Below are 24,673 nucleotides of genomic sequence, written 5' to 3'. Positions count from 1 at the left end.
TCTTGAGACTCCACGACCCTCTCCGGCTGTGCTTAAGCCGGAATTTGGCCTTTCTTGCCGGGGCCCAAGCCACCCTGCCTGCGGCGGCCAGTCACCCGAGTACCGTCCGGCAGGCGCGGGGAGGCCGCAGCGGCTCCTGGCGGAGACCTAGAGGTGCGTGGTGGGACAACGCGGCAGCCGGCTTCCCTCTCCCGCTTAGCTCGGGGTTTGTGAGGTGAGTCCGGGGGCGCCCAGCCCCGCAGCCGAGCTGGGGCCCGCGTCTCGGAGAGGGCTGCCTCCCGGCGCTCCGGGCTGGGTCGCTGCGCCTGCCTCTTTGCCCTCCCCCGGCTCCCCGCGGCCCCCGCGGGCCCGAGGACCCTCGGCTGGCCGAGCGCGGCCAACTGGTCAGCGGCGCGAGGCACCCGCCAAAGTACGTAAATCCTCGTCGGGGTTAGAGGCTCCTTCTGGAAGCACCGTTGGGGGCTTCGCCAGCCCTGCGAGGCCTTCGGTGCAACTGACGCGCTACCCGCCTGTCAGTTTCTCGGCTCCAACAGCCTTCGTGCTTGTAAAGAGAAAACTGAACCTGTGTAGGCGAAGCGCAGGAGTGACCCGAGGGGAGCGGGCACAGTGAGGCTGCGGAGGAAGACTCCGTCCCCAAACTACCACAGGAGTGAGAACCTTACATGTCATCCCCGCCCGAAGGCCCCAAACGAAGCATCCTCCCCGAGCATTCACCCTGCGACCAGGCTTGGCGGTACCATGTGGATGAACCAGGCTCTTCAGGGGGAGCCTGTTAAATTAAAGGGATGTGGATGCGTTACTTTCCGTCTTACAGCTGAAATCCTGATAAAACTGTTATACCTCCCCACCGTAGTTGCAAAATCCGCAGAAGAATAGCGTGGCTCCACACCTTCGTGTGTGGCGCTGCACACACTCATTCATTTCCTGGGCACCTTTTGTGTTAGACGTAGAGAAATGCAAGAGCTCTAGGTGGTTAAGTGGAAGGTTAAAGAAGCTGATGGTAGGAAACATTTAATTAGCATTTTCTTTTGCCAAGCATATGATCTCGTGTAATCGCCACAATTTTGTCCAAAATCACACAGGTATGAGGGTGGCGTTAAGATCAGAACCCAGCTCTATCTGATATTAAAATTGGTATTTAGCTTTTTTTTTTAAATAAGGATTATGTTTTTGAAAATTGTAGCCATCTATTTGCTCTCAAAGGAGGGTGTGTTGCTGTTAATACTCTTTTGGTGCTGCTGTATTATTACCTATCTTATTAACTCCTTGAAAGGAGTCCCACTTAAAAGTAAGCACCCAAAGACAGTGCCTTGAAAAGTAGATGGTCACTAAAAATTTGCATTTTATTGTGCGGTTGTCAGGTTGTTTTTGTGTGTGTTTTGTTTTCCAGAAATTGTTGAAGAAGGAAGGAAAGGTTTCTTTCAAGGTCTTTGTAGAAGTTTCTTCAGTTTGCTGGTTCGGTACTGTAATAAGATGCCTTAATATCTAGAAAAAGAAATTATGTATAAATGCATTCAACTACAAACAAGATTAAGTTACGGTGCTTCTGTCCAGGCAGTTCTTATGTAAAATACCATAGGGAAATTGGACAATATTCAGTTTTCTGGAATTTCTGTTTTTAAATTTTTCTTGAAAATCTTTCCCCAAAGGAACCACTGAACTTTTGCTCATGAGAATCACGTAACTGAGCTTTGCTCCTTTTTCACTTTGTCAGTTAGCTCAGAGCCCACATTCTTTGTATGGTGTATTTTCTGCTTTCTTTATATAATTTCCTGGATCTAGACTGCCTGTTAGTATTATAGTTTGTTATTTGTTTTATTGCATTTGCTTATTGTCACTACTTCATATCCTTTGTAGAACATAGCTGTTTATATTTTAAAACAAAGTAGATTAGATGGAATCTGGCCATGCTTTTAAAAGTATGCTTGATAGAGAACTAGGCATGTTTAACTTAATCAACTGGAAACACAGAGGAACTATAGAAATCTTTGGATGTGTAAACTGCCAGGTGGGAAAATGATTAGGTATATTATGAATGATATCCAGAGGTCAGAACAAGCATTTAGGATAATGGATTTGGGGGTGCCTGGGTGGCTCATAGGTTAAGTGTCCCAATTCTTGGTTTTGGCTCAGGTTCTGGTCTCAAGATCTTGGGATCTAGCCCTGAGTTCAGTTGTGCGCTCATCTAGGAGTCTGCTGGAGATTCTTTCTTTCTCCCTCTCCTTCTGCCCCTCCTCCACTCTTTCTTTCTCTCTCACTCTCTAAAATAAATAAGTAAATCTTTAAAGAAAAAGAAAGGGAGGGCGCCTGGGTGGCTCAGTGGGTTAAAGCCTCTGCCTTTGGCTCAGGTCATGATCCCAGGTTCCTGGGATCGAGCCCCACATCGGGCTCTCTGCTCAGCAGGGAGCCTGCTTCCTCCTCTCTCTGCCTGCCTCTCTGCCTACCTGTGATCTCTGTCAAATAAATAAACAAAATCTTAAAAAAAAAAAGAAGGTAACAAATTTGTATTTAATGGCAGGAGAAGTGTGTAGTAGAATGATTAGGGACTTTGGAATCAGTCAGACTTGGGTTTTAGCCCTAACACACTTTCTAGTTGTATAAATTTGGATGAGTAATTTCATAGTTAACCTAAGTTTACTCATCTGTATACTGGGGGAATTATATATATTTTAGCCATCTCAAAGAATCTGAGGATTTAATGATCTACTATACATGAAAGTATGTAATAGGGTGCCTGACAAATAGCCCCTCAGAAAACAAATATAAAGAAATCATAAGTTCCTTTATTATATACAAATATCATGTATATGCATCAAACTTTTCCTCCAATACATCCAAATTCCCCGTAATAGAAAGCAGTATCATGACTAGAAAGATGGCCCAAAAGGTTATGTTCTGCTGGCAGTGGTCATATAAATTATAGATGAAGTATTATCTTTATACACAAAACATAAGCCTTAATAGAGTTGTTAGGAGGGTTAAATGAAAATAACATATAGAATATTCAAAATTGTGTCCAGCATATAGTAAGTGCTCAAATGTTGGCTTCCTCTTTGCAGCCACTTGCCCCCAATGTCCAGATCCTCTCAGTCTCTAGTACTTCCTGGCCAAAATACTGATGGTTGTTTTGTCCTTTGCTATGCCATCATGATAACTTTGTAAGAACTGCATTTATCTATTCATCTTGTTTATTAAACTCGTGAACTTCTTTGGTTGCTTTCATTTCCTATTAGCCAACCTTGACCAAGTTCTTTTTACAATTGCAGGTGACTCTACCTGAATTTTCCAGCTGCAGAATGTGTAGTGCTTTTAAAGGTAAGTGAAAATAAAGACAAGCCATTTAAGTGTGCTAGTTTTAGGGGCATCTGGCTGGCTCAGTTGGAAGAATATATGACTCTTAATCTTAAGTTTGTGTTTGAGCCCTATGTTGGGTGTAGAGATAACTTAAATAAATAAGACTTTAAAAATGTAAAGATGTCATTTTTTAGAAAAAAAGTGTGGCGGAGGGGAGGTGTGTGGCTCAGTTGGTAGAGCATACAACTCCTGGTTGTGAGTTTGACCCCACGTTGGGTATAGAGATTATAAAAAAATAAACTTTAAAAAAGAAAAAAAAGTGTGCTAGTTACAAAAGAAAACTTGACAACCTTTAGTAAGTCACATGCATGCAAATAACTGACTCACAAGTGACATAGTCCGTAGTTCCTATTATTAGTAGATAAAAGGAAAATAGGATTTATAGGAGAGAGAGGAGAGAAAAAATTCATTTTTGGGGTAAACAGATTAGCTGGGAGCCAGTTGGGATCATCCTTATTTCGTTTCAAGCCATTAGTAGTATGTAGTTCTGAAACAAAATTTTTTCAGAGTAGGAAGAGTTGATCAAGTTTTTGTTTGCCAAATTCTGAAGTCTGTTCAGTGAAGAACTGACTGTAAAAGTATTGGAAAGATGCATGTTTACTGTTTGGTTACCAGGATACCCAGAAAGCCTTATTCTAACTATAAAATTGTTTGGTAAGCATGCGATAATAGTAAAGGTGGGTGCTTAAGGATTATTTGATCCAGGTTTGGTATACCAGTGAAATGCATGGACTTCCCCCAATTGACTATTTATTTCTAGTGAATAGATACTAAAATCTACCAAATTATTATTCTTTACTTGTCTGCCCCTTCTCTAAACTCTCATGTATTAAACACCTCCTTTCTGGTAATGTTATCATTCTGTAGATTGGTTAGGGCTTTCTTTACAGGAAGAATTGCTTTCCTATTATTATATTTTAGTTGCCTTGATTGAATTTGGCTTTTTCCAACTCTCAGACACCACTTCCTGTCTTTTCCATTTTTCAGATAAAGAGTTGATCTACCTGTTATCAAAAGCATAATATTAATGCAATAATGCATAATACATTTTTTCATACTTGAGACTTTTTAAAATGTCATATAAATACATGTATGTATTATGTGAATGTTTATTTCGTTGTTGAAATGAATTTTTCATCATGTTTGTGTTCTTTATTGCTTTTGTTTAGGTTGGCAATGATGAGTAAACTGGAATTAAAGGAAGACAAGATCATGGAGGTTCAGTTTGTGGGAGATGATGATGTCCTTAATCACATTCTTGATAGAGAAGGAGGTACTGATTATACAATTATAAAATTGAAGAGATGTTTATGTGATGGTTATGGATTATGTCACTTTTTAAAGTATTTTAACCTACTTAAAAAATATAGCATAAAGTATCTGATATAGTAAAACTAAATAAAAACTACTTTTTTAGTTTACTCCATTGAAACTTTTGAAAATTAAAAATAATAAAGCCTTATCTGACATGAAATAGTATTAGGGGTAAGTGATAACTATCCATTGTAATTAAAATGTGACACCACCCCCATAACAAACTTTCAAGGTTTTTCTTTATATAAACTGTGGTGAAGAGTAGTACCTACATTCGTCAAAGAGAAAACACTGAATTTTTTTCCTGATTTTAAATAATGACAATATAAGTATTACAGTTTATTTACTTATTTAAATGTAATATTTGGAAAGAATTCATACCTGTCGTGTTCTAATTCTTTGGATGTTCTTATAGGAGCCAAATTAAAAAAGGAGCGAGCTCAGCTTTTGGTCAACACAAAAAAAATAATAAAAAAGCCAGAATATGATTTGGAAGAAGATGACCAGGAAGTCTTAAAAGATCAGAATTATGTGGAAGTTTTAGGACGAGATATTCAAGGTATTTTGGTGGTTGGGGTGGGGAAAGTATACTTAAATTTCTGCTAGTAGCCGAAACTGCTTTGCTGGATTCGTAGCAGTAGTCTGGTAGGTTAGGCAGTGGCAAACTATATTATTTTTTTTACTGTAAACAACATATAAACTTTACCATATTTAACATTAAGTGTATACTTCAGTTGTGTTGAATATATTCTTGATGCTGTGCTACTGTCGCCATCCATCTCCAGAACTCTTCATTAGGTGTGCTGTGTTATTATGTTTCTCATCAGAAAAGCATGCGCTTAAGGTTTTTATGTATAGTTGGAAAGGTTGGAAGCACTGATTTCAACTACAGTTTTTTTTTTTTAATTTTAAAGCTTTTATTTATTATTTTGACAGAGAGAGATCACAAGTAGGCAGAGAGGCAGGCAGAGGGAGAGGGGGAAGTGGACTCCCCACTGAGCAGAGACCCTGATGTGGGGCTCCATCCCGGGACCCTGAGACCATGACCTGAGCTGAAGGCAGAGGCTTAACCCACTGAGCCACCCAGGTGCCCCTCAACTACAGTTTTTTTCTTTTTTTTTTTTTTTAATAAGCAACCAATCCTGCACTTAATTATTTTTAGAGTCTACAGCACAATCTAAAGTTATTTGTTAAGATATTTACACTTTTAACTAATTTGAAATAATTTCATAAAGCAAATCACTTCATTATTACTTTGGTTTTTACAGAAATATTTAGAAAGGGAGCTCCTGGGTGGCTCTGTCAGTGGGGCATCTGACTCTTGATTTCAGCTTGGGTCATGATTTCAGGGCTGTAGGGTTGGTCCCATGTTGGGCTCCATGCTGGGTGTGGAGCCTGCTTGAGATTCTCTCACTCCCTCTCTGTCTGCCCCACTCCCCTCCTTGTCTCAAGCTCACCACTCTCTCTGTCTCTTCCTGAAGGAAGGAAGGAAGGAGTGAGTGCGGGAAGGAGGGAAAGACGGAGGGAAGGAAGGAAGGAGGGAGGGAGAGAGAAGGAATATTCCAAGAAGTAATATTGCTTCAACCTAGGCATGCTGGTGTTGTTTTTCTTCTTTTTACACCTAAGCCAGATTCCTGCCGGGTTATATTTAACATTTTTTAGGTTTATTATGTTTTAGCTAGGGCTCAAGGAACACAGATTTACTTAAATTGGCTTAAAAAAATAAAGACCAAGGAACAAAATCAGTATTGTTGGGCACTAGAGACGTTGGAACTGAGACCACATTGAAAACATAGGGACTTTGCTTGTATGGATCTCCTAGTTTTCCTCAGGTCACCTCTGTGCACCCATTCTCTTTCTCTGTTACCTATTTCTGTCATGTATGTGCTTTTTTACTCATATTTGACCTATAAATGGCCATCATCGCTACTCCTGACCTTTTTGTCACTTGCGTCATAATGCTTCTGGTTTAGTTCCTGGTGTTAAATGGCATGATATAAAAAACAAAAAACAAAAAACATTATCCCTTAATTGACTAAGTAGGCAGAGTGGATTTTTTAAGTGTCCCCAGTTAGATAGTTGATATTTTTTAGGGCATGATCTGTGTAGAATTTTGGATTCTTCTTCTTTTTTTTTTTTTTTTCTAAGATTTTTATTTATTTGAGAGAGAGCAAGAGCAAGCATGAGCCAGGGGGAAGGGCCGAGGGACAAGCAGACTTGTCAGATGCTTACCCGGCTGAGCCATCCAGGCGCCCCAGAACTTTGAGTTCTTCATTCCTGTTATGGTAGACCAAAGAAGAGATTGAAAACAATATATTTGTCTTTAAACTGTCTTTTGGGGTCCCTGGATGGCTTCGTCGGTTAAGCATCTGCCTTTGTCTCAGGTCTTGACTGCAGAGACCTGGGATCCAGTCCCATATTGGGCTCCCTGCTCCGTTGGGAGCCTACTTCTCCCTCTCCCTCTGCTGCTTCCTTTGCTTGTGGACTCATGCTCTCTTTCTCTTCGTTGAAGAAATAAATAAAATCTTTAAAAAAAATTTTTTTTAAGGTTTATTTTTTATTTGGGAGACAGCATGAACAGAAGGGGCAGAGGGAGAGAGAATCTCAAGCAGACCCCCCACTGAGCTCAGAAACTGACATGGGCGTCAATTCCATGATCTTGAGTTCCTATTCTGAACCAAAACCAAGAGTAGCAAGCTCAACTGATTGTGCTACCTGGGCACCCCTAGAGTGTTTTTATTTTTTTTTAAATTGTTTCTTTTTGTAAAAGAGGCTCCTGGCTGGCTTGGTTGGTAGAGCATGTGACTCTTGATGTTGGGGGTTGTAAGTTCAAGTCCCATGTTGGATGTAGAGATTACTTTAAAAAAAATAATCTTAAGAAAAAAGTAATATATATTTGGGGGCACCTGGGTGGCTCAGTGGGTTCAGCCTCTGCCTTCAGCTCAGGTCATGATCTCAAGGTCCTGGGATCGAGCCCCGCATCAGGCTGTCTGCTCGGTGGGGAGCCTGCTTCCTCCTCTCTCTCTGCCTGCCTCTCTAACTACTTGTGATCTCTGTCAAATAAATAAATAAAATCTTTAATTAAAAAAAAAAAGTAATACATATTTATAGTAGAAGTTCATTGCTTCTTACATAATAGCATTCACAGCAAATGATATTCGGGAGCATACTGGAATAAATGGAGGAGAATGCTCCAGACCCATAAATGCCCTTGGGCTTCTAACCGCTATTCCTGCCCCTTCTGCAAGCCCTGACTGGCATGCTCAAAGGCCTAAGAGGATCGTTACTCAGCACATCTGTAACCTATGCCTTTGGTTTTGCACACCTTCTGGGAAACTGCCTCAGACCAGTGTTCCTCAACCTGTTTTTTTACGGTCATCCCCTCAAGAGCCTTCTTTTATACGTTTTCTCCTAATTGCCCCACCCACAAAATTTTAATACTACATATATGATACAAATCTGTTTATATATCAGCTTACATGTCTGTGGCCATTGGGAAGACCACAGACCATTTGTAATATCTAAGATGTTTTTCACATTCTCTCTCCTCCCACCGGGAGCTATTTTTTAATCCATTAAGAGCTATATAATCCTATTGAGAATGCATGCTTTTAGAGAACATGGAACTATTAACATTTGGGTGTGTATTTTCTGTCTGAATGTGCATGCACATACATAACCTTGTGCATACACAGTCTCTGAGTCCAGGAAATGGAGCTGTTCATTTGGCTATGGGCATGTACTACAGATGAGCTCATAACTTAGAGTTGTCTCAAGGACATGACTTTTACTATTTTGATTTGTTTTTTTTTTTGTTTGCCAATATGTGGATATGATGGAAAACGGTGTTTCAGTTAAGGTGTAGGAAGAAGAGTTTTCTTTTAGGGTTTTTTTTTTTTTTAGAGAAGAAATGGTGACATCTATTGCAATCTTTTTTAACCTCATTTGAAATAATGAACAATGAGCTTCTGCCTAATCTTTTATTATAATAGAAAACAAATATGCATTATGTTTAAGACACAGAAGGACATTTGGCAAAGAATCTTTGGAATAGAATGACCTTTTAACAAGCACATCTAAATACTTTATTGATTAATCCCTTTACTTATCAAATTATTATACGATATTTATTATTATAAGCTACTGCTTATAAGCAGCACACATCTTGACATACCTGGTTTAATTCTTATAGTCTGTTAATCCATCTAGTCTGGAGAACAATCATTGCGTGGAAGTGCTAGTTGATCTCAGCCTTAAATAGAAGATTTTTCCCAAGGCAGTTAGATAGGTGTTCTCAAGAATGATTTGTCTTATTGATGTTTCTCTTGAACAGATGGTTTGTTTTTTAGTCTTATGAACAGTGTAATTCTATACTTGATTCTTTGTAAGTTAGCTGCTAGAAAATTCTGTGACAAATATGTGGTTTGTTCGTTCTTTCTTTCTAAGATTTTATTTGTTTATTTGAGAGAAAGACTGTGTGCATGCACGAGTGGGAGAAGGGAGAAGGAGGGGTAGATTCTCTGCTGAGTACAGAGTCTGAGGCGATGCTCCAACCCAGGACCTGAGATCATGACCTGAGCTGAGGTCAGCCGCTTAACTGACTGAGCCACCCAGGCACCCCGTTCATATTATATTTAATTTTGCCTTATTCACAGTTCCATTTTTGAACTTAAGGATTATATCAGATTTTTAATTGTGTTTAAATAAAATCTCTTTAAAAATTATGAGGGGGGGGGCGCCTGGGTGGCTCAGTGGGTTAAGCCTCTGCCTTCAGCTCAGGTCGTGATCCCAGGGTCCTGGGATCGAGCCCCGCATCGGGCTCTCTGCTCCGCAGGGAGCCTGCCTCCACCTCTCTCTCTCTCTACCTGCCTCTCTGCCTACTTGTGGTCTCTGTCTGTCAAATAAATAAATAAAATCTTTAAAAAAAAAAAAATTATGAGAGGGGCACCTGGGTAGCTCAGTCATCTGAGCATCCAGCTCTTGGTTTTGGCTTAGTCATGATCTCAGGATTGTGGGATCGAGACACGCATTGGGCTCAGTGTGGAGTTTGCTTGATGTTCTCTCTCTCCCTGTCCCTTTGTCCATACCCCCATCCTCACGCTCTCTCTCTCTAAAATAAAAAAATCTTTTTTAAAAAATTTATGAGAAAATAAATAAATAAATAAAAGTTGTGGTAAAATATATGTAATATAAAATTTCCCATCTTAAAGTGTATAGTTCAGTATTAAATACATTCACATTGTTTAGCAGTCTCCAGAACTCTTTTCATTTTACAAAACTGGAGTTCTAGCCATTAAAAACTCCCTAGTCCCTTTTCCCCACAGCCCAACAACCACCATTTTAATTTCTCTCTGAATTTGACTATTTTAGGTACTTCATGTAAGTGGAATCATACAGTATTTTTGTGTGTGACTGGCTTATTTCACTTAGCATAAGGTTCTCAAGTTTCATCCATGTTGTGGCATGTGTCAGAATTTCCTTTTTGAGGCTGAATACTACTGCATTGTATGTATATACATTTGTTTATCCATTCATCTGTCAATGGACATTTGGGTGGCTTTAGCCTTTTGGCTACTGTGAATAATGCTGCTATGAGCATGGGTGTACAAGTATCTTTTTGAGACCCTGATTTGAATTCTTTTGGGTATATTCCCAGAAGTGGAATTGCTGGATCATATGGTAATTCTATTTTTAATTTTTTGAAGAGCTGCCATAATGTTTTCCACAGCAGCTACACCAAATTAGATTTCCACCAACAGTGCATAAGCATTTCAATTTCTCTGTATGCTTACCAACACTTTTTTTTTTTTTTAAGATTTTATTTATTTCTTTGACAGAGACAGATCACAAGTAGGCAGAGAGGAAAGCAGAGAGAGGAGGAAGCAGGCTCCCTGCTGAGCAGAGAGCCCGATGTGGGACTCAATCCCAGGACCTTGAGATCATGACCTGAGCCGAAGGCAGAGGCTTTAACCCACTGAGCCACCCAGGCGCCCAACACTTTTTTTTTTTTAGTAGCCTTCCTAATGGGTGTGACATATTAGTGTTATTTCTGTAATACCGATTCAAATTTATAAATAATATAGTTGGCCTCTATTAGGCTTTTGGATTATTTCTAAATTTTCATTGTAACTAATGCAGTAGTGATTATCCTTGGGCATAAATATTTGTTTAGATCTTTTATTTCTTCAGAAGAGACTCCTAGCTGTAGAATTATTGGTGAATGTGTTCGTACATATTCCCAAATTTCTAGAAAGATTATATCAACTAGTATTAAGATCCCTCATTGGCATTAAACATTTTTTCTTATATTTATTACCCACTTCAGTTTCTTCCATGTTTTTTTTTAAGCATTTTTTTAAAATATTTTATTTATTTATTTGACAGAGAGAGATCACAAGTAGGCAGAGAGGCAGGCAGAGAGAGAGGAGGAAGCAGGCTCCCTGCCGAGCAGAGAGCCTGATGTGGGGCTCGATCCTAGGACCCTGAGATCATGACCTGAGCCGAAGGCAAAGGCTTTAACCCACTGAGCCACCCAGGCGCCCCTCTTCTGTGGTTTTTATATACATAACATTTTGGTTTTGTGCATTTTGAGTAATTTAAAACCTATTAAAAAGTTTTATATGTATTATAGTAAACTCTTGCCCATTGTGATAAGAACCATTGTTAATTAGTCAATCAAAATGTCAGAACCAGAAAATCATAAAGGTGACTACTGTACTCTAAACATTTTTATATATAAACATATATATATGTGTGTATATATAAGCAAACACACACATAGTCTTTTCTTTAATTAGAAGTTCGGTAGAGGTCAGCTGATTGAAGAACTGCACTACCTTTTGATTTTGGTGTTGGATTTTTTTAGACAGTATATCCATAATGCATGCAGCATCTGGGATTCCATTAGATTGTACATTTAAAGACACTTGATGCAGTCTTGGTATAGTATGCTTTTATATTTTTTCAAATTTTTTCTTAAATCTTTTTTTTTTTAAAGATTTTATTTATTTATTTGACAGAGATCACAAGTAAGCAGAGAGGCCAGCAGAGAGAGAGGAGGAAGCAGGCTCCCTGCTGAGCAGAGAGCCCGATGCAGGGCTCGATCCCAGGACCCTGAGATCATGACCTGAGCAGAAGGCAGAGGCTTTAGCCCACTGAGCCACCCAGGCGCCCCTTTTCTTTTTTTTCTTTTTTTCTTTTTTTTTTTTAAAGATTTTTATTTATTTATTTGACACAGAGAGATCACAAGTAGACAGAGAGGCAGGCAGAGAGAGAGAGAGGGAAGCAGGCTCCCTGCTGAGCAGAGAGCCCGATGTGGGACTCGATCCCAGGACCCTGAGATCATGACCTGAGCCGAAGGCAGCGGCTTAACCCACTGAGCCACCCAGGCGCCCAGGCGCCCCTTTTCTTAAATCTTTTATGGTTTCTCATTCATACCTAATTTGAAACCATTTGTTTTAGTTAATAACTTTTATCAAATATTTCTCAAGCATTTAATTTAGTTTACATAGAAAGCACACAGTACCTTTAAATATTTCGTTTCTGTGCCTTTTAAGTTTGCCATAAACAGACTCATGCATACATGAAAATCAGATACATGACAGAGGTAGCGCTGGAGACCGCTCAGCTAAGGATCACCTGGTCAGTAGACAACGTTGGGCCAACTGGGTATCCTTATGAAAAGAACTGGATCTCTTCCTCCCATCATAAACAAGTTAATTACCTTAATTTAAGATTTACATAAAGCAAATGTAAATGCTTTTATAAGAAAATATAAGAGAATATGGTTTTGACTTGATTATAGAGGAATTTCTTTTAGTTTAATGTAATCAAAAGACAAGACTGACATATTCAACTAATTAAAATTCAATGCTTCTCAAGAAGATTAAACAACAGATTAGGAGAAAATATTTGCAAAACACATCTGTTAAAGAAATGTTACCCAGTGGGGCTCTTGGGTGACTCAGTGGGTTAAAGCCCCTACCTTCGGCTCAGGTCATGATCCCAGGGTCCTGGGATGGAGCCCCGCATCGGGCTCTCTGCTTGGCAGAGAGCCTGCTCCCCACCCCCGAATCCCCCCCACCCCACCTGCCTCTCTGCCTGCTTGTGATCTCTGTCTGTCAAATAAATAAATAAAATCTTTAAAAAAACTAAAAGAAATTTTACCCAAAATATACAAAGACCTCTTAAAACTCAACAGTCAGAAAATGAATAACCTGATTTAAAAATGAGCAGAACTCTGTGGGGAGCCTGCTCTTCCCTCTGCCTGCCGCTCCCCTGCTTGTACGCTCTCTGGCAGATAAGTAAAATCTTTTATTCATTTATTTAATAAATTTTATTTATTAATTAAACAGTAATTTATAATTAATATATCAGTTATTTAGAGTATACTGTACATTATAATTATGTATTTATAACACGATATTAATATGTAATATTAATAATCAATAATTATAAATGAATGAATAATCCATTGAAGAAATAAATAATAAAAATGAGCAGAGGAACCAGGCATCTCACCAAGAAGATACGCAGATGGCAAATAAGCATATGAAAATATACTAAAAGCATTGTATGTCATTAGGAAATTGCAAATTAAAACAACGAGATACCACTTACACACCTATTAGAATGGCCCAAGTGCAAAATCTTGACATCACCAAATGCTGGCAAATCTGTGGAACAACAGGAACTCTCATTTATTGCTGGCGGGAGTGCAAAATGGAACAGCTCTTTGGATGACAGTTTGCCAGTTCTTGCAAACTAAATATATTCGTACCATATGATCTAGCAATTGTGCTTCTTCGTATTTACTTATATGAGTTGAAAACTCGTGTTCACTCAAAAAAAACCTGCACGCGGATGTTTATAGAAGCTTTGTTCATAATTGCAGTGGTTTGGAAGCAACCAAAAAGTTAACAATGAATAAGTAAACTGAGGGGGGCCTGGATGCCTCAGTGGGTTAAGCCTCTCCCTGCAGCTCCGGTCATGATCTCAGGGTCCCAGGATCGAGCCCCATGCCAGGCTCTCTGCTCAGTGGGGAGCCTACTTCCCCCTCTCTCTCTGCCTACTTGTGATCTCTCTCTCTCTGTCAAATAAATAAAATCTTTAAAAAAAAAAAGAATAGACTGATACATCCATACAGTGGGATATTATTCAGCACTTAAAAAAAGGTATCAAGACATGAAAAGATATGGAAGAACCTTAAATACTATTATTAATTGAAAGAAGCCAATCTGAAAAGGCGGCTACTGGCTATGATTCCAACTATATGACATTCTAGGGAAGGCAAAACCTCAGAGACAGTGAGGAGATCAGTAGTTGCCAGGTGTCGGGATGGGAGCTATGACTAGGTAGAGTACAGAGAATTTTTAGGGCACTGAAACTATTCTGTATTGTACTACAGTGGTGGATACAGGTCATTAGACTTTTGTCAAAGCCTATAGGAAGCCATCAAAAAGAATGAAATCTTGCCGCCCGCAACCCCATGGATGGAGCTAGAATGTATTATGCTAAGTGAAATAAATCAGAAAGACAGATACCATATGATTTCAGTCATGAGTTCACAAAACATGAATATAGGGGAGGGAGACTAAAAAAAAAAAAGGGAGGCAAACCATAAGAGACTCTCAACTATTGAGAACAAACCGAGGGTTGCTGGAGGGGAAGTGGGTGGGGAGTGAGCTAAAGGGTTGGTGGGTGTCAAGGAAAGCCCTTGTTGTGATGAGCGCTGGGTGTTATGTGTAAGCCTGTATCACAAAGTTCTACCTCTGAAATCAATATTAACTATATTGGGTAACTGTATGTTAACTAACTAGAATTTAAACAAAAACTTAAAAAAAAAAAGCCTATAGAATGTACCACACCAAGAGTAAACCTTAATATAACCTATGAACTTGGGATGTTAAAGAGGTGTCAGTGTAGGTTCATGATTGTAACAAATTACCATGCGGGTGTGGGTTGTTGAGGCTGTGCATTTGTGAGGGCAGAAAGTCTATAGGAAACCTCTGTACCTTCTATTCAGGTTGGCTCTAATCTAAAACTGCTTTTAAAACAAAGTCTTTGAAAAAAAAATTTAGGACTTCTCTTCATCAAATGTCATCATAAAGAAGTAAGATGGCAAGTCACAGGATAAAGAAGGTATTTCTTCCTTGGAAATAAAGTTGTGGAAGGATGTTCAACCTCATTAGTGGTTAGGGAAAGGGAAATTGAAACAGCTCTCCCCATAAGACTCATTTTTACACTCACTCGATTGGCAAAGATTAAGGAGTCTGGGTAATGCCAAGTATTAGTGCTTATATAATGGGGACTCGAACAGTAAGGATAGTGAGCGCTGACTTTGGACAAGTTGGCACTGTTTTGTAATAACAGTAATAAGCCCATTACATATTGACAGAAATTACGTATATTTAGATGAAAAACAACAATTTTCAAAAGAAATAAGTGAAGAAGTCACTGTTTTACATTTTTGCAAATCTCTTTAATGTCTGGCTTAATAGAAGAACTGAGTTTTCATATCTGCTTCACACACTCCGTTTTAACCCACAGGATGGTGCTGTCATCACACATCATCACACGTCACACATCTGGAATACCTCACTCTCTGCTCTTTTTTTTTTTTTTTAAGATTTTATTTATTTATTTGGCAAAAATCACAAGTAGGCAGAGAGGCAGGCAGAGAGAGAGGGGGAAGCAGGCTCCCTGCTGAGCAGAGAGCCTGATGCGGGGCTCGATCCCAGGACCCTGAGATCATGACCTGAGCCGAAGGCAGAGGCTTTAACCCACTGAGCCACCCAGGCGCCCCTCATTCTCCACTCTTGATTGAGAAAAAGTCAAATAATATCTTAGTGTTATGAAACAGTTTTGGCCTCGGGGACCTGAGATACCTGACGCCACCACACTTCGAGAATTGCTGTGCTACTAGCCATGCGCATCTGGTATGTCGCAGGTAGCAGTTTCATTTAAGGGGATGATTGCATGAAATGAAGTCACTATCTCGATAGAGAGCTGCAACCGTGTAACAACTATTTAAATCTCAGCCTCAGCTCCATCGCACTTTGTGTATTTGCTTCAGAAAGAAAACATACTAGAGTCTCTTTGGTTTTCCTGCCTTAGGGGCAACAGTATGATGAATGTATATCCCTCAGTCTGGAGGGGCTTTTGGGAGGGGAGCTCTGTGTGTGTGTGTGTGTGTGTGTGTGTGTTTATTGTGAAGAATAATGGGTTTTCTGTGTTTCAAGTTTATATAAACAGTTCTTTTGTATTTCTAAAAATACTTTATGTATAAATATGTATTGTTAAACCTTTATGCAAGACAATAGGGGGTAAAAATCTTAGGTTTTTAGTAAAGATTTTTTTCTGTTATTATTGCTTATTTTTCCAAAACATATTGCATTTTCTCTTTTAGAATCCTTGAAAAATGGCTCTGCTGCAGATGGTGGCAATAAAGTTTATTCTTTTCAGAACAGAAAACATTCTGAAAAGATGGCTAAATTAGGTAAGTTGCTCTTCTAAGAAGGTGTACTTCACTACATTCCCCCACAGTTATCATCTTATTGCATTCCCTAGAAGAATGAGGGATGTCATTTTATAATCACATTTTCAAGCATACATAAAGTCAAATTTTCATGCTCATATATGTCTTCTGTTCCCAGCTAGGTTTTAAGGTTCTCATCCTGGGACTCCTGGCTTCATCTTCTTCCCACATGTAGCGCAGGCTCTGAACAAATTTTTAAGTATATGAGTCGCCGAAATCACAAGTATTTTGAGTTTATTAAATAAGAATTTTATACTATGTATAGAAAAATGTTTATATTGTAGAAAACTATAAATTGTTACAAATGGGCTATTGTGACATTTTCTTACTCAATTTACCACTTACACTAATTACACATGAATTACTGATTTTTAAAAACTAGACTAAAATAAATTACATACAACATTAAAATTAAACTTTATTTGGGTTCTGTGGTATGGGGGTTAGATTTAAAAGCTTGGAGGAAGGGAAATAACATGTGAAAGCAGTTTGAAAATTAAGGAGGCCCATAAGTATATGAAGGTTTGGGACACCAAGAAGTCAAGAGTAAGGGAATAATAATTAACCACCCGGTAAAATGTAATAGTGGTGTAATAGGGCTTTTAATCTGTAATTATAGAACACCAACATGTATTTCTGAAGTAATGTATTTTTATGCAGTCATTCTGGCCAGTAACCAGGTAAACATTTAAGATCAAGTGAGAAACTTAAGTGTTGATACTGATGAAGGACATATGAGAAATAATTATAAGACCTATGTAATAGAACATAATAATTAATTATTTGCAAAATGCAGTTTTTCTAAAAGGTTTAATATGAAATTCATTATTAATTTTGAAACTAACATGGCAAGTACCATAATTTATAGTAACTGATCTATTTCTTAGTGTTTATAATCCACATCAAGAAATTGAAAGTTTTTTGATTTGTAAAAATGACTGGATTCTGTGTAGGATCGCTGAGAAACCAGAGAATAAATGCTAAAACAATTATTACAGAAAGGATCAGATAGACACCAAGACTAACCTGAAACCCCAGAACCGTGAAACAGGACAAAGAACATTGGAGAAAGAACTAATAGTGGAGAGGAGCCCCAGAAGAGTAGCCACGTAGAAGTTCTCCTAGTAAATCTTCAACATGCATATAATAACCATGATGCAGGTCTTCCATTATATGGGATGCAAGAAACTTAAGTATTGTTATGTTGTACATTTCTGTCAACACAAATGAAAGAAATATAGAGTCATGGGGGCGCCTGGGCAGCTCAGTTGGTTGGCTGTCTGTCTTCAGCTCAGGTCATGATCCCAGGTTCCTGGGATTGAGCCCCACATCGGGCTCCCTGCTCAGTGGGGAACCTGCTTCTCTCTCTCCTGCTCCCCCTACTCATGCTCTCTTTCCCTCTGTCAAATAAATAAAATCATTAAAAAAGGAAAAAAAAAGGGGCGCCTGGGTGGCTCAGTGGGTTAAGCCGCTGCCTTCGGCTCAGGTCATGATCTCAGGGTCCTGGGATCGAGTCCCGCATCGGGTTCTCTGCTCGGCGGAGATCCTGCTTCCCTCTCTCTCTCTCTCCGCCTGCCTCTCCATCTACTTGTGATCTCTCTCTGTCAAATGAATAAATGAAATCTTAAAAAAAAAAAAAAAAAAGGAAAAAAATATATATATATAGTAATGAAAAGATGGTTTTCTAGATAATTTGAAATGGATCATACTTTATAAAATCCGTGTTTTAGTTAGGACTAATGTTTAGTTATAATGGTCTTTATTTTTTAATTTTTATTTAATATATTTTTTAAGGATTTTATTTATTTATTTGACAGAGAGAGAGATCGCAAGTAGGCAGAGAGAGAGGAGGAAGCAGGCTCCCTGCTGAGCAGAGAGCCTGATGCCAGGCTCGATCCCAGGACCCTAAGATTATGACCTGAGCTGATGGCAGAGGCTTAACCCACTGAGCCACCCAGGCTCCTCTCTAATGGTCTTTAAATAGTTTCTTTGACTTATTTAGTATTGTTGCTAATTGTATTTACATCTAATTATATCAGTGAAGTAGAAGGCCTTAGTATTTTTTTCTTTTTTAAAGATTTTATTTATTTGAGAGAGTAAGAGAGCAGGGGCGGGGCCGAGGGAGAGGGAGGAAGCAGACTCCCCACTGAGCATAGAGCACCCTGCAGGGCTTGATCCCAGGACGGTGAGATCATGACCTGAGCCCAAGTCAGACACTTAACCAACTGAGCCACCCAGGCGCTCCAGCCTTAGTAGTTTTTAGATAACTCTAACCTGCCATAAAGTCATATACTACTGTGTATAAATGGTTAAATGTAATTGGGCTAATGAAGATACAGGACTAGAAATACACTAGGAGTTAGACTGGGCGGCTTTTTAAAATACATGTCTTGGATAAGTAAATGAATGCAAGCAAAAGAGCAATTAAAGAGCAAACTTGGTAGAAATACCAATAGAGAACAGGAAGGAGTTTAGCAAGCTTGTAGAAAGGGATGACCTTAGGGAAATTAAAAAATAGATTGGTTGATAGGATAAATAATAGCCTAATGAGAAAGCAAAGAAGATTTTACAATTTTATTTTATAATTTCCGATATGTTGCAGACCAGCTGTGTAAAATACAGTACAAATGAATTATTAGAAAAATGAAAAAGACAATTTATGCCTCAATTTTTTATTAGTAGAGTCAAGAGCCGTATGTGGTTAACTGTCTTTTACTCTTTTTCCTCTTCAATTCTTCCTTTTCTTTCCCTTTTGTAGTTTAAGAGTTACTTAAAAACAGAATTTTTCCATGTTGCAACATATAACCAAAATGATCCCAGCTAAATCACTTTGTGCTTAATGTAGCTTTTTGTTGATGTAAAGCTTTTTTTCCTATCCTTTAGATCAACAGCCTTTAATCTAAACATAGTACATTCTTCTGGTGTGAAGAGAAAGCAAAGGGCTGGTTTTTAGGAATACTTAGAGATAGAATATGCAAAGGAGAAAGCAGAGAAAAGATGGAATAACTACCAACAGTAGCTGTGGGCCAGAATAATGTCATAAAACCCAAATGGAGGAATAATTTCAAAGAAAGAAAAAAAATTTCTAGTAAATGATACAGAAGACCAAGGAGGTTAGTTAAGAAAAAAGAAGGCAGTTCATTTGTGGAGACGGTCCTGGGTATTCTGGATCCATTTCAAGTTTGGAGGCTAAAACTGTGAAACAGGTTAGGAAGAATTTGAGTCAGTAAAGTGGCTTTAACTTACACAAATTCAAGTATACTTTCTCCTTTAAAAGCAAAAGGGGGCAAGGATATAATTTGAATAGTATATCCCTTTTTTTCTTAGTGAACAATGGGCCAGTGTATGTTAAATTGGGAAATATAAATCCATTCCTTAGTTAGGCTCCATTCCACATGGCTCTCATGCTATTGAGAACGTTAAGTATCTTTAAAGGTAAAGATTATAGTTTTCATTTAAATGGCCCTATATTTTAGACCAACTATTTAATCTGCCACTCAGTTGAAGAAACAGCCATCTGTTCAGTGCTCTATTATAGTTTATATATTATTCACATGTATTACAGAACTTTAGACACAAAATAAAATATACCACATGTGGTGGGAGAGTTAAGAATTTTTAAAGCAGAGTTTTAAACATACACAGCTTCCATTTGATTCTAGATCCTATTTTCTGGCCATTCTTTCTTACCCCTAGCAAAGGTATGCCTCAAGCATGTATGATAAAGAAATGGAAAGAGTGTAAAGTTGTCAATGGAGAGGAGAGGGAGAGAGAATGACAATTATAGAAAGCAGTAAGGCCAAAACTGTTTATTTGTATTTTCTTGAGACACCTGTAGATAATTGAAAGAAGACTTAAGATGCTTGGAACATAGCAAACAAAGGTAAGAGGCAGTGCTCTTAAGATGGGCAGGTTTGTTTATCTTCCTGGTGATAGTAGCAGGCAGATTCTTTTTTTGTTTTTCCATAAGAATTAAGTAAGTGAGGGGCATCTGGGTTGCTCAGTTGGTTAAGCAACCACTTTTTTTCTTTGTTTCTTTTTTTTCTTTTTAAGATTTTATTTATTCATTTGACAGAGATTACAAGTAGGCAGAGAGGCAGGAAGAGAGAGAGAGGAGGAAGCAGGCTCCCTGCTGAGCAGAGAGCCCGATGTGGGGCTCGATCCCAGGACCCTGGGATCATGACCTGAGCCGAAGGCAGAGGCTTTAACCCACTGCGCCACCCAGGTGCCCCACACTTTTTTTCTTTCTTTCTTTTTTTTTTAAGCAGCCAACTCTTGATCTTGGCTCAGGTCTCATGGGTCGTGGGGTTGAGCCCCACGTCAGGCTCCGCGCTTGGTGGGAGTCTGCTTGAAGATTCTCTCCCTCTGCCCCTCCTCCTACTCTCTAGCACATGGGCGTGCGCTCTCTCTCTCTCTCTCTCTCTCTCTAAAATAAATAAATGAATCTTTAAAAAAAAAAAAAACTTATGTAAGTGAAATAAAGCTATTTCCACCTTCATCTGCTGTCATCCATTGAAGATTGTTTTATATACTTTTGTCTGTTTATAGCTTCAGAACTAGCAAACACACCAAGAAAAAATGTTTCGTTCAGTTTGAAGAATGATCCTGAAATTATGATAAACATTCCTCAGTGTAGCAAGGGTAAGATTCTATCTCAGCTCTTTGAATAGAGTTTTCATAGTTGCTTCAAGTTATGCTTCTTTTTTTATCTAAATGCATTGCTATATACTCTCTACTGTTCTGAAAATTCATTCAACAAAATATAGTTAATACCCAGTTTGTGCCTTAGTATGCCCATATTTAGCTCTCAATAGAAGGGGGAAATAATTGTGCTGATTGAAGTTGTGCAAATTGACAGGGTCAACTAGAAATACTCTTCAAACCCTGTGATCAGAGGGTATGTGTTGTGGTGAGCGCTGTGTGTTGTGTAAGACTGACGAATCACAGACCTGTACCCTTGAAACAGGTAACACATTATATGTTAATTAAAAAAAAACAAAACCCTCTTATCATTGGCTTGAGTTAGCCGAATGGTCATGAAGGAACTGCTCTGCCATGTTCTATTTGAAGTAAGGCTTCGGGGTTTGGAAGTCACAGTTTATGGAGAGTGTGGAGCAGTTTAATGAAACTAGACTATGATGAAAATTGAAGTACTGTGGTAAGTAATGCCTTTTTGTTTTATTCTTCAGGGCATTCTGCTTCAGACAAAGTTCAGTTGAAGGTAAGCGGTTGATTGAAAACAAGCAAAAACGTTAGTGTTACAAAGACATGATGACAGCTAGGCACTCATCTCAGTGTATGGGACACCTTACATTAGATGAAGAATCCGAGGTTCTGGGGTGCCTGGGTGGCTCAGTGGGTTAAAGCCTCTGCCTTTGGCTCAGGTCATGATCCCAGGGTCCTGGGATCGAGCCCCACATCGGGCTCTCTGCTCAGCAGGGAGCCTGCTTCCTCCTCTCTCTCTCTTCCTGCCTCTCTGCCTACTTGTAATCTCTGTCTGTCAAATAAATAAATCTTAAAAAAAAAAAAAAAAAAAAGAATCCGAGGTTCTGAGAGGGGAAGTGATTGTCTGAGTTCATCTAACTCGGAAAGCGAAAAGATGAAAAATGAAGCCAGGTCTTCTACACCCAACCACTGTGCCGTTTCTGTCAGAACTATCTCTGGATATTTTCACCTTAGTAGAACTGGCCTGGAAATTTTATGGGTTTTGTTTGGTTTTGCTTTGCTTTGCTTTTATACATAATGTTCTGTTGTTTCTTGTGGGACTGATGCCAAGATCCATTAAATCCCTTAGTATATCCTTTCATAATTTACATTTGAATACCAGGTTGGTTTTGGTAAATTCGTTCCAGGGTAGCTGAAAAGAATTGACAATTTTTATTCTTCCCTTTGTGTTTTTGTTTTTTCATTATGCCTTGTCAAGTGGCCCTCTCTGGATATGAACAAGCCCAGATAGGCATCAATGAACCCATCACAATGAGTATGTGTGAGTGTGTCCAGGCTTGATGGCTATAAATTTTGATATGCCTGGAATTGTGCATATGCTAAGTTTGGGGAACTCCTTGTAAGAATGTGAGTATAGACATTCAGGGTCATGGTTATGGCCTGTGTACAAATGTCCTATTTAGGCAAGTCTAGATGTGAGAGTAGACATGAGTAGACATGTTAGAGCCTCCTTTTGTCTTTGATAATGCTTTCTTCCTGTATTATATCGTGTATACTGTATGACCATGAAAGAACAAAACTCATTCCCATAATTCAGTCAAGAATATAGATATATTAGCACATTCCTTTTCAAGGTGTGGATCACAACACATAAGTGGATCTTGTCAGTTCCCCCAAGAAACCATCAGAAGACCTACCACAATGAGAGACAACATCACAGTGGCAGTCTTAGTGCACTGTCTTAGAAAGGGGGGTTCAGGAGAGAATATTTATAGGGCTTGGAGATCTGGACTCAAAAGGCTTACGCACAGCTATCAGGATGGGAAACTGATATGTATAGACAAAACTCATTATATGATATTTGAGGATTGGTGGACACAGAAAAGAGAGGGTCTTGAACTGAGTCCTGAAGAATGAACTCTTGTTGGATTAGCTGCTTGCCCTGCTGAATTATCTGTTATCCTGATGGGAGACCAGGTTGCCCAAATGAGCAAACTGTCTAGATAAGGTACTTTGCAAAAATTTCTGTAGCAAACACTGTCATTATTTATTAATTTATAGCCTTACCTTTTTGAGCAAGAATTTTCCACAACAGTTATTTTGACACAGGTATTCCCATCCCTGATAATTAATCTATATGGAGGCAGCTGTCTCACCTTTCAGTCTTGAGATGAGTTTAGTAGGCTATGACCTGCAGTTTAAAAAATGAGAGAATAAAATTGAGAATGTCTATTTTGTAAGTATTATTTCATTATAATTTGTTTCAGTTGTATGCTGTATGCACATGTGGATCAAGATGTGCAAAATGTAAAAACATTTTTTAAGGATCTGGATCAGAAAATTTCATATACTTTATAAATCCATTGGGCTCAGTTCATTTATTACAGTACTATTTTTAATATCCCAAATCAGATTGTGTTAACATTTAAAATTAACACTAACAACCTATTACAAGACAACAGACGTGAATTTTTTGTCATAATTTCATATTGCCAAAATAACACAGGGACTTCATCTTTCTTTTTTTTTTTTAAAGATTTTATTTATTCATTTGACAGAGATCACAAGTAGGTAGAGAGGCAGGCAGAGAGAGGAAGGGAAGCACGCTCCCTCCCGAGCAGAGAGCCCGATGTGGGGCTCGATCCCAGGACCCTGGGATCATGACCTTTGCCGAAGGCAGAGGCTTTAACCCACTGAGCCACCCAGGCACTCCAGGACTTTATCTTTTATCAATACTAACATTATACAACAGTGGGCGTTTTAATGTGCTATAGAAATTTATTGGTGTTAGAGTATTATGTTGTGTGGAGGAAAAGAAAAACAGACTTTATACTTCCGTGAAGTGCTTAAAAATCTTAACATAATGGAGTAAAATGTAGAGGTCTTTCTCTTCTCCTCACAGAAGGTGATACTTCAACACCAGTAAATTTCAAACACATTTAAAGGCCTACTGCCATATGTATACGAGTGCCCATTTCCTCACCTACTCATTATCATTGGATATTATCAATTTTTTAGAAAGAAATATTCTGCTAATCTGATGGGTGAAAGTGGTTCAAAAGGCTAATTCATATACTTTTGTTTTTTCTTACGTAATAGAAAATACTTTATAGATGTCTGGAATACAACTTCTAGAATCACTGTAGGAATCCTTTGGAATTTGTTGCATTGTTTTTGTTGCTTTCTGCTATTTTTTCCTAACAGAGTCATTTGTCATTGTCTTCTAATTCAAAGGTAGTCTAAAGAAAACAAAACGTTTTTCTTTTCTAGCCTCTTCCACGCATCCATCATTAATTTACATGTCATCATTATTATTTGATTAATGAAAACGTATTGCTTTATTTTTAAACAGAACAGCGATAAAAGTGAAAATCTGTCAACAGCACCTAGTGGTCTGAGGAAAAGATTAATAGGTATGTATTTCTTTTGAAACTGAGTTTTTACAAAAAGCACCTAAACAAGGGGCAGTCCTGGTTTATGTTGGTTCTAGTCTTAGGCTGCTTGGTTTTTATCTTCGGCCTGCCACTTACAGAGACCTCTCTGTGGCTCAGGCTTTTCATTTACAAAATAGGGGTGAGAATTGTACCGGCCCCGGAGTCGTTCTGAGAGGAATGGAAATAAAAGATGTCAAAAGTGCTTAGTATATTGCTTGACCTTGAGGTGCGTTTCACCGGTGTTAGCTGCTGTTATCTTTTAAATTTTTTTTTTTATTTATTTTTTTTTTAAAGATTTTATTTATTTATTTGACAGAGAGAAATCACAAGTAGGCAGAGAGGCAGGCAGAGAGAGAGGAGGAAGCAGGCT

General features: G+C 38.6%; 1 protein-coding gene across 4 annotated transcripts in view; it reads left to right on the top strand.

The window, feature by feature from the left end:
* LOC111159432 (origin recognition complex subunit 2) overlaps nt 1-24,673 on the top strand; it is a 45,007-nt gene continuing 20,334 nt past the window's right edge. For 2 of the 4 annotated variants that reach the window (XM_022521935.1, XM_022522161.1), the window contains exons 1-8: nt 1-153; nt 3,267-3,315; nt 4,524-4,627; nt 5,084-5,227; nt 16,076-16,165; nt 20,753-20,845; nt 21,394-21,425; nt 24,222-24,282. In XM_022521935.1, coding sequence (XP_022377643.1) covers nt 4,531-4,627; nt 5,084-5,227; nt 16,076-16,165; nt 20,753-20,845; nt 21,394-21,425; nt 24,222-24,282 — 517 coding nt within the window. In that variant the 5' untranslated portion in view covers nt 1-153; nt 3,267-3,315; nt 4,524-4,530. Of the gene's footprint in view, nt 215-1,390; nt 1,461-3,266; nt 3,316-4,523; nt 4,628-5,083; nt 5,228-16,075; nt 16,166-20,752; nt 20,846-21,393; nt 21,426-24,221; nt 24,283-24,673 lie in introns of all 4 variants that reach the window. The other 2 variants (XM_022522017.1, XM_022522092.1) reach the window with 2 other exon arrangements.

Source organism: Enhydra lutris, unplaced genomic scaffold (genome assembly GCF_002288905.1).
Source record: "Enhydra lutris kenyoni isolate GAN:26980312 unplaced genomic scaffold, ASM228890v2 scaffoldscaffold1, whole genome shotgun sequence".
NCBI classification, from domain to species: Eukaryota; Metazoa; Chordata; class Mammalia; order Carnivora; family Mustelidae; genus Enhydra; species Enhydra lutris.
Note: the sequence above shows the minus strand (reverse complement) of the source record. Positions and strands in the feature narration are given on the sequence as shown.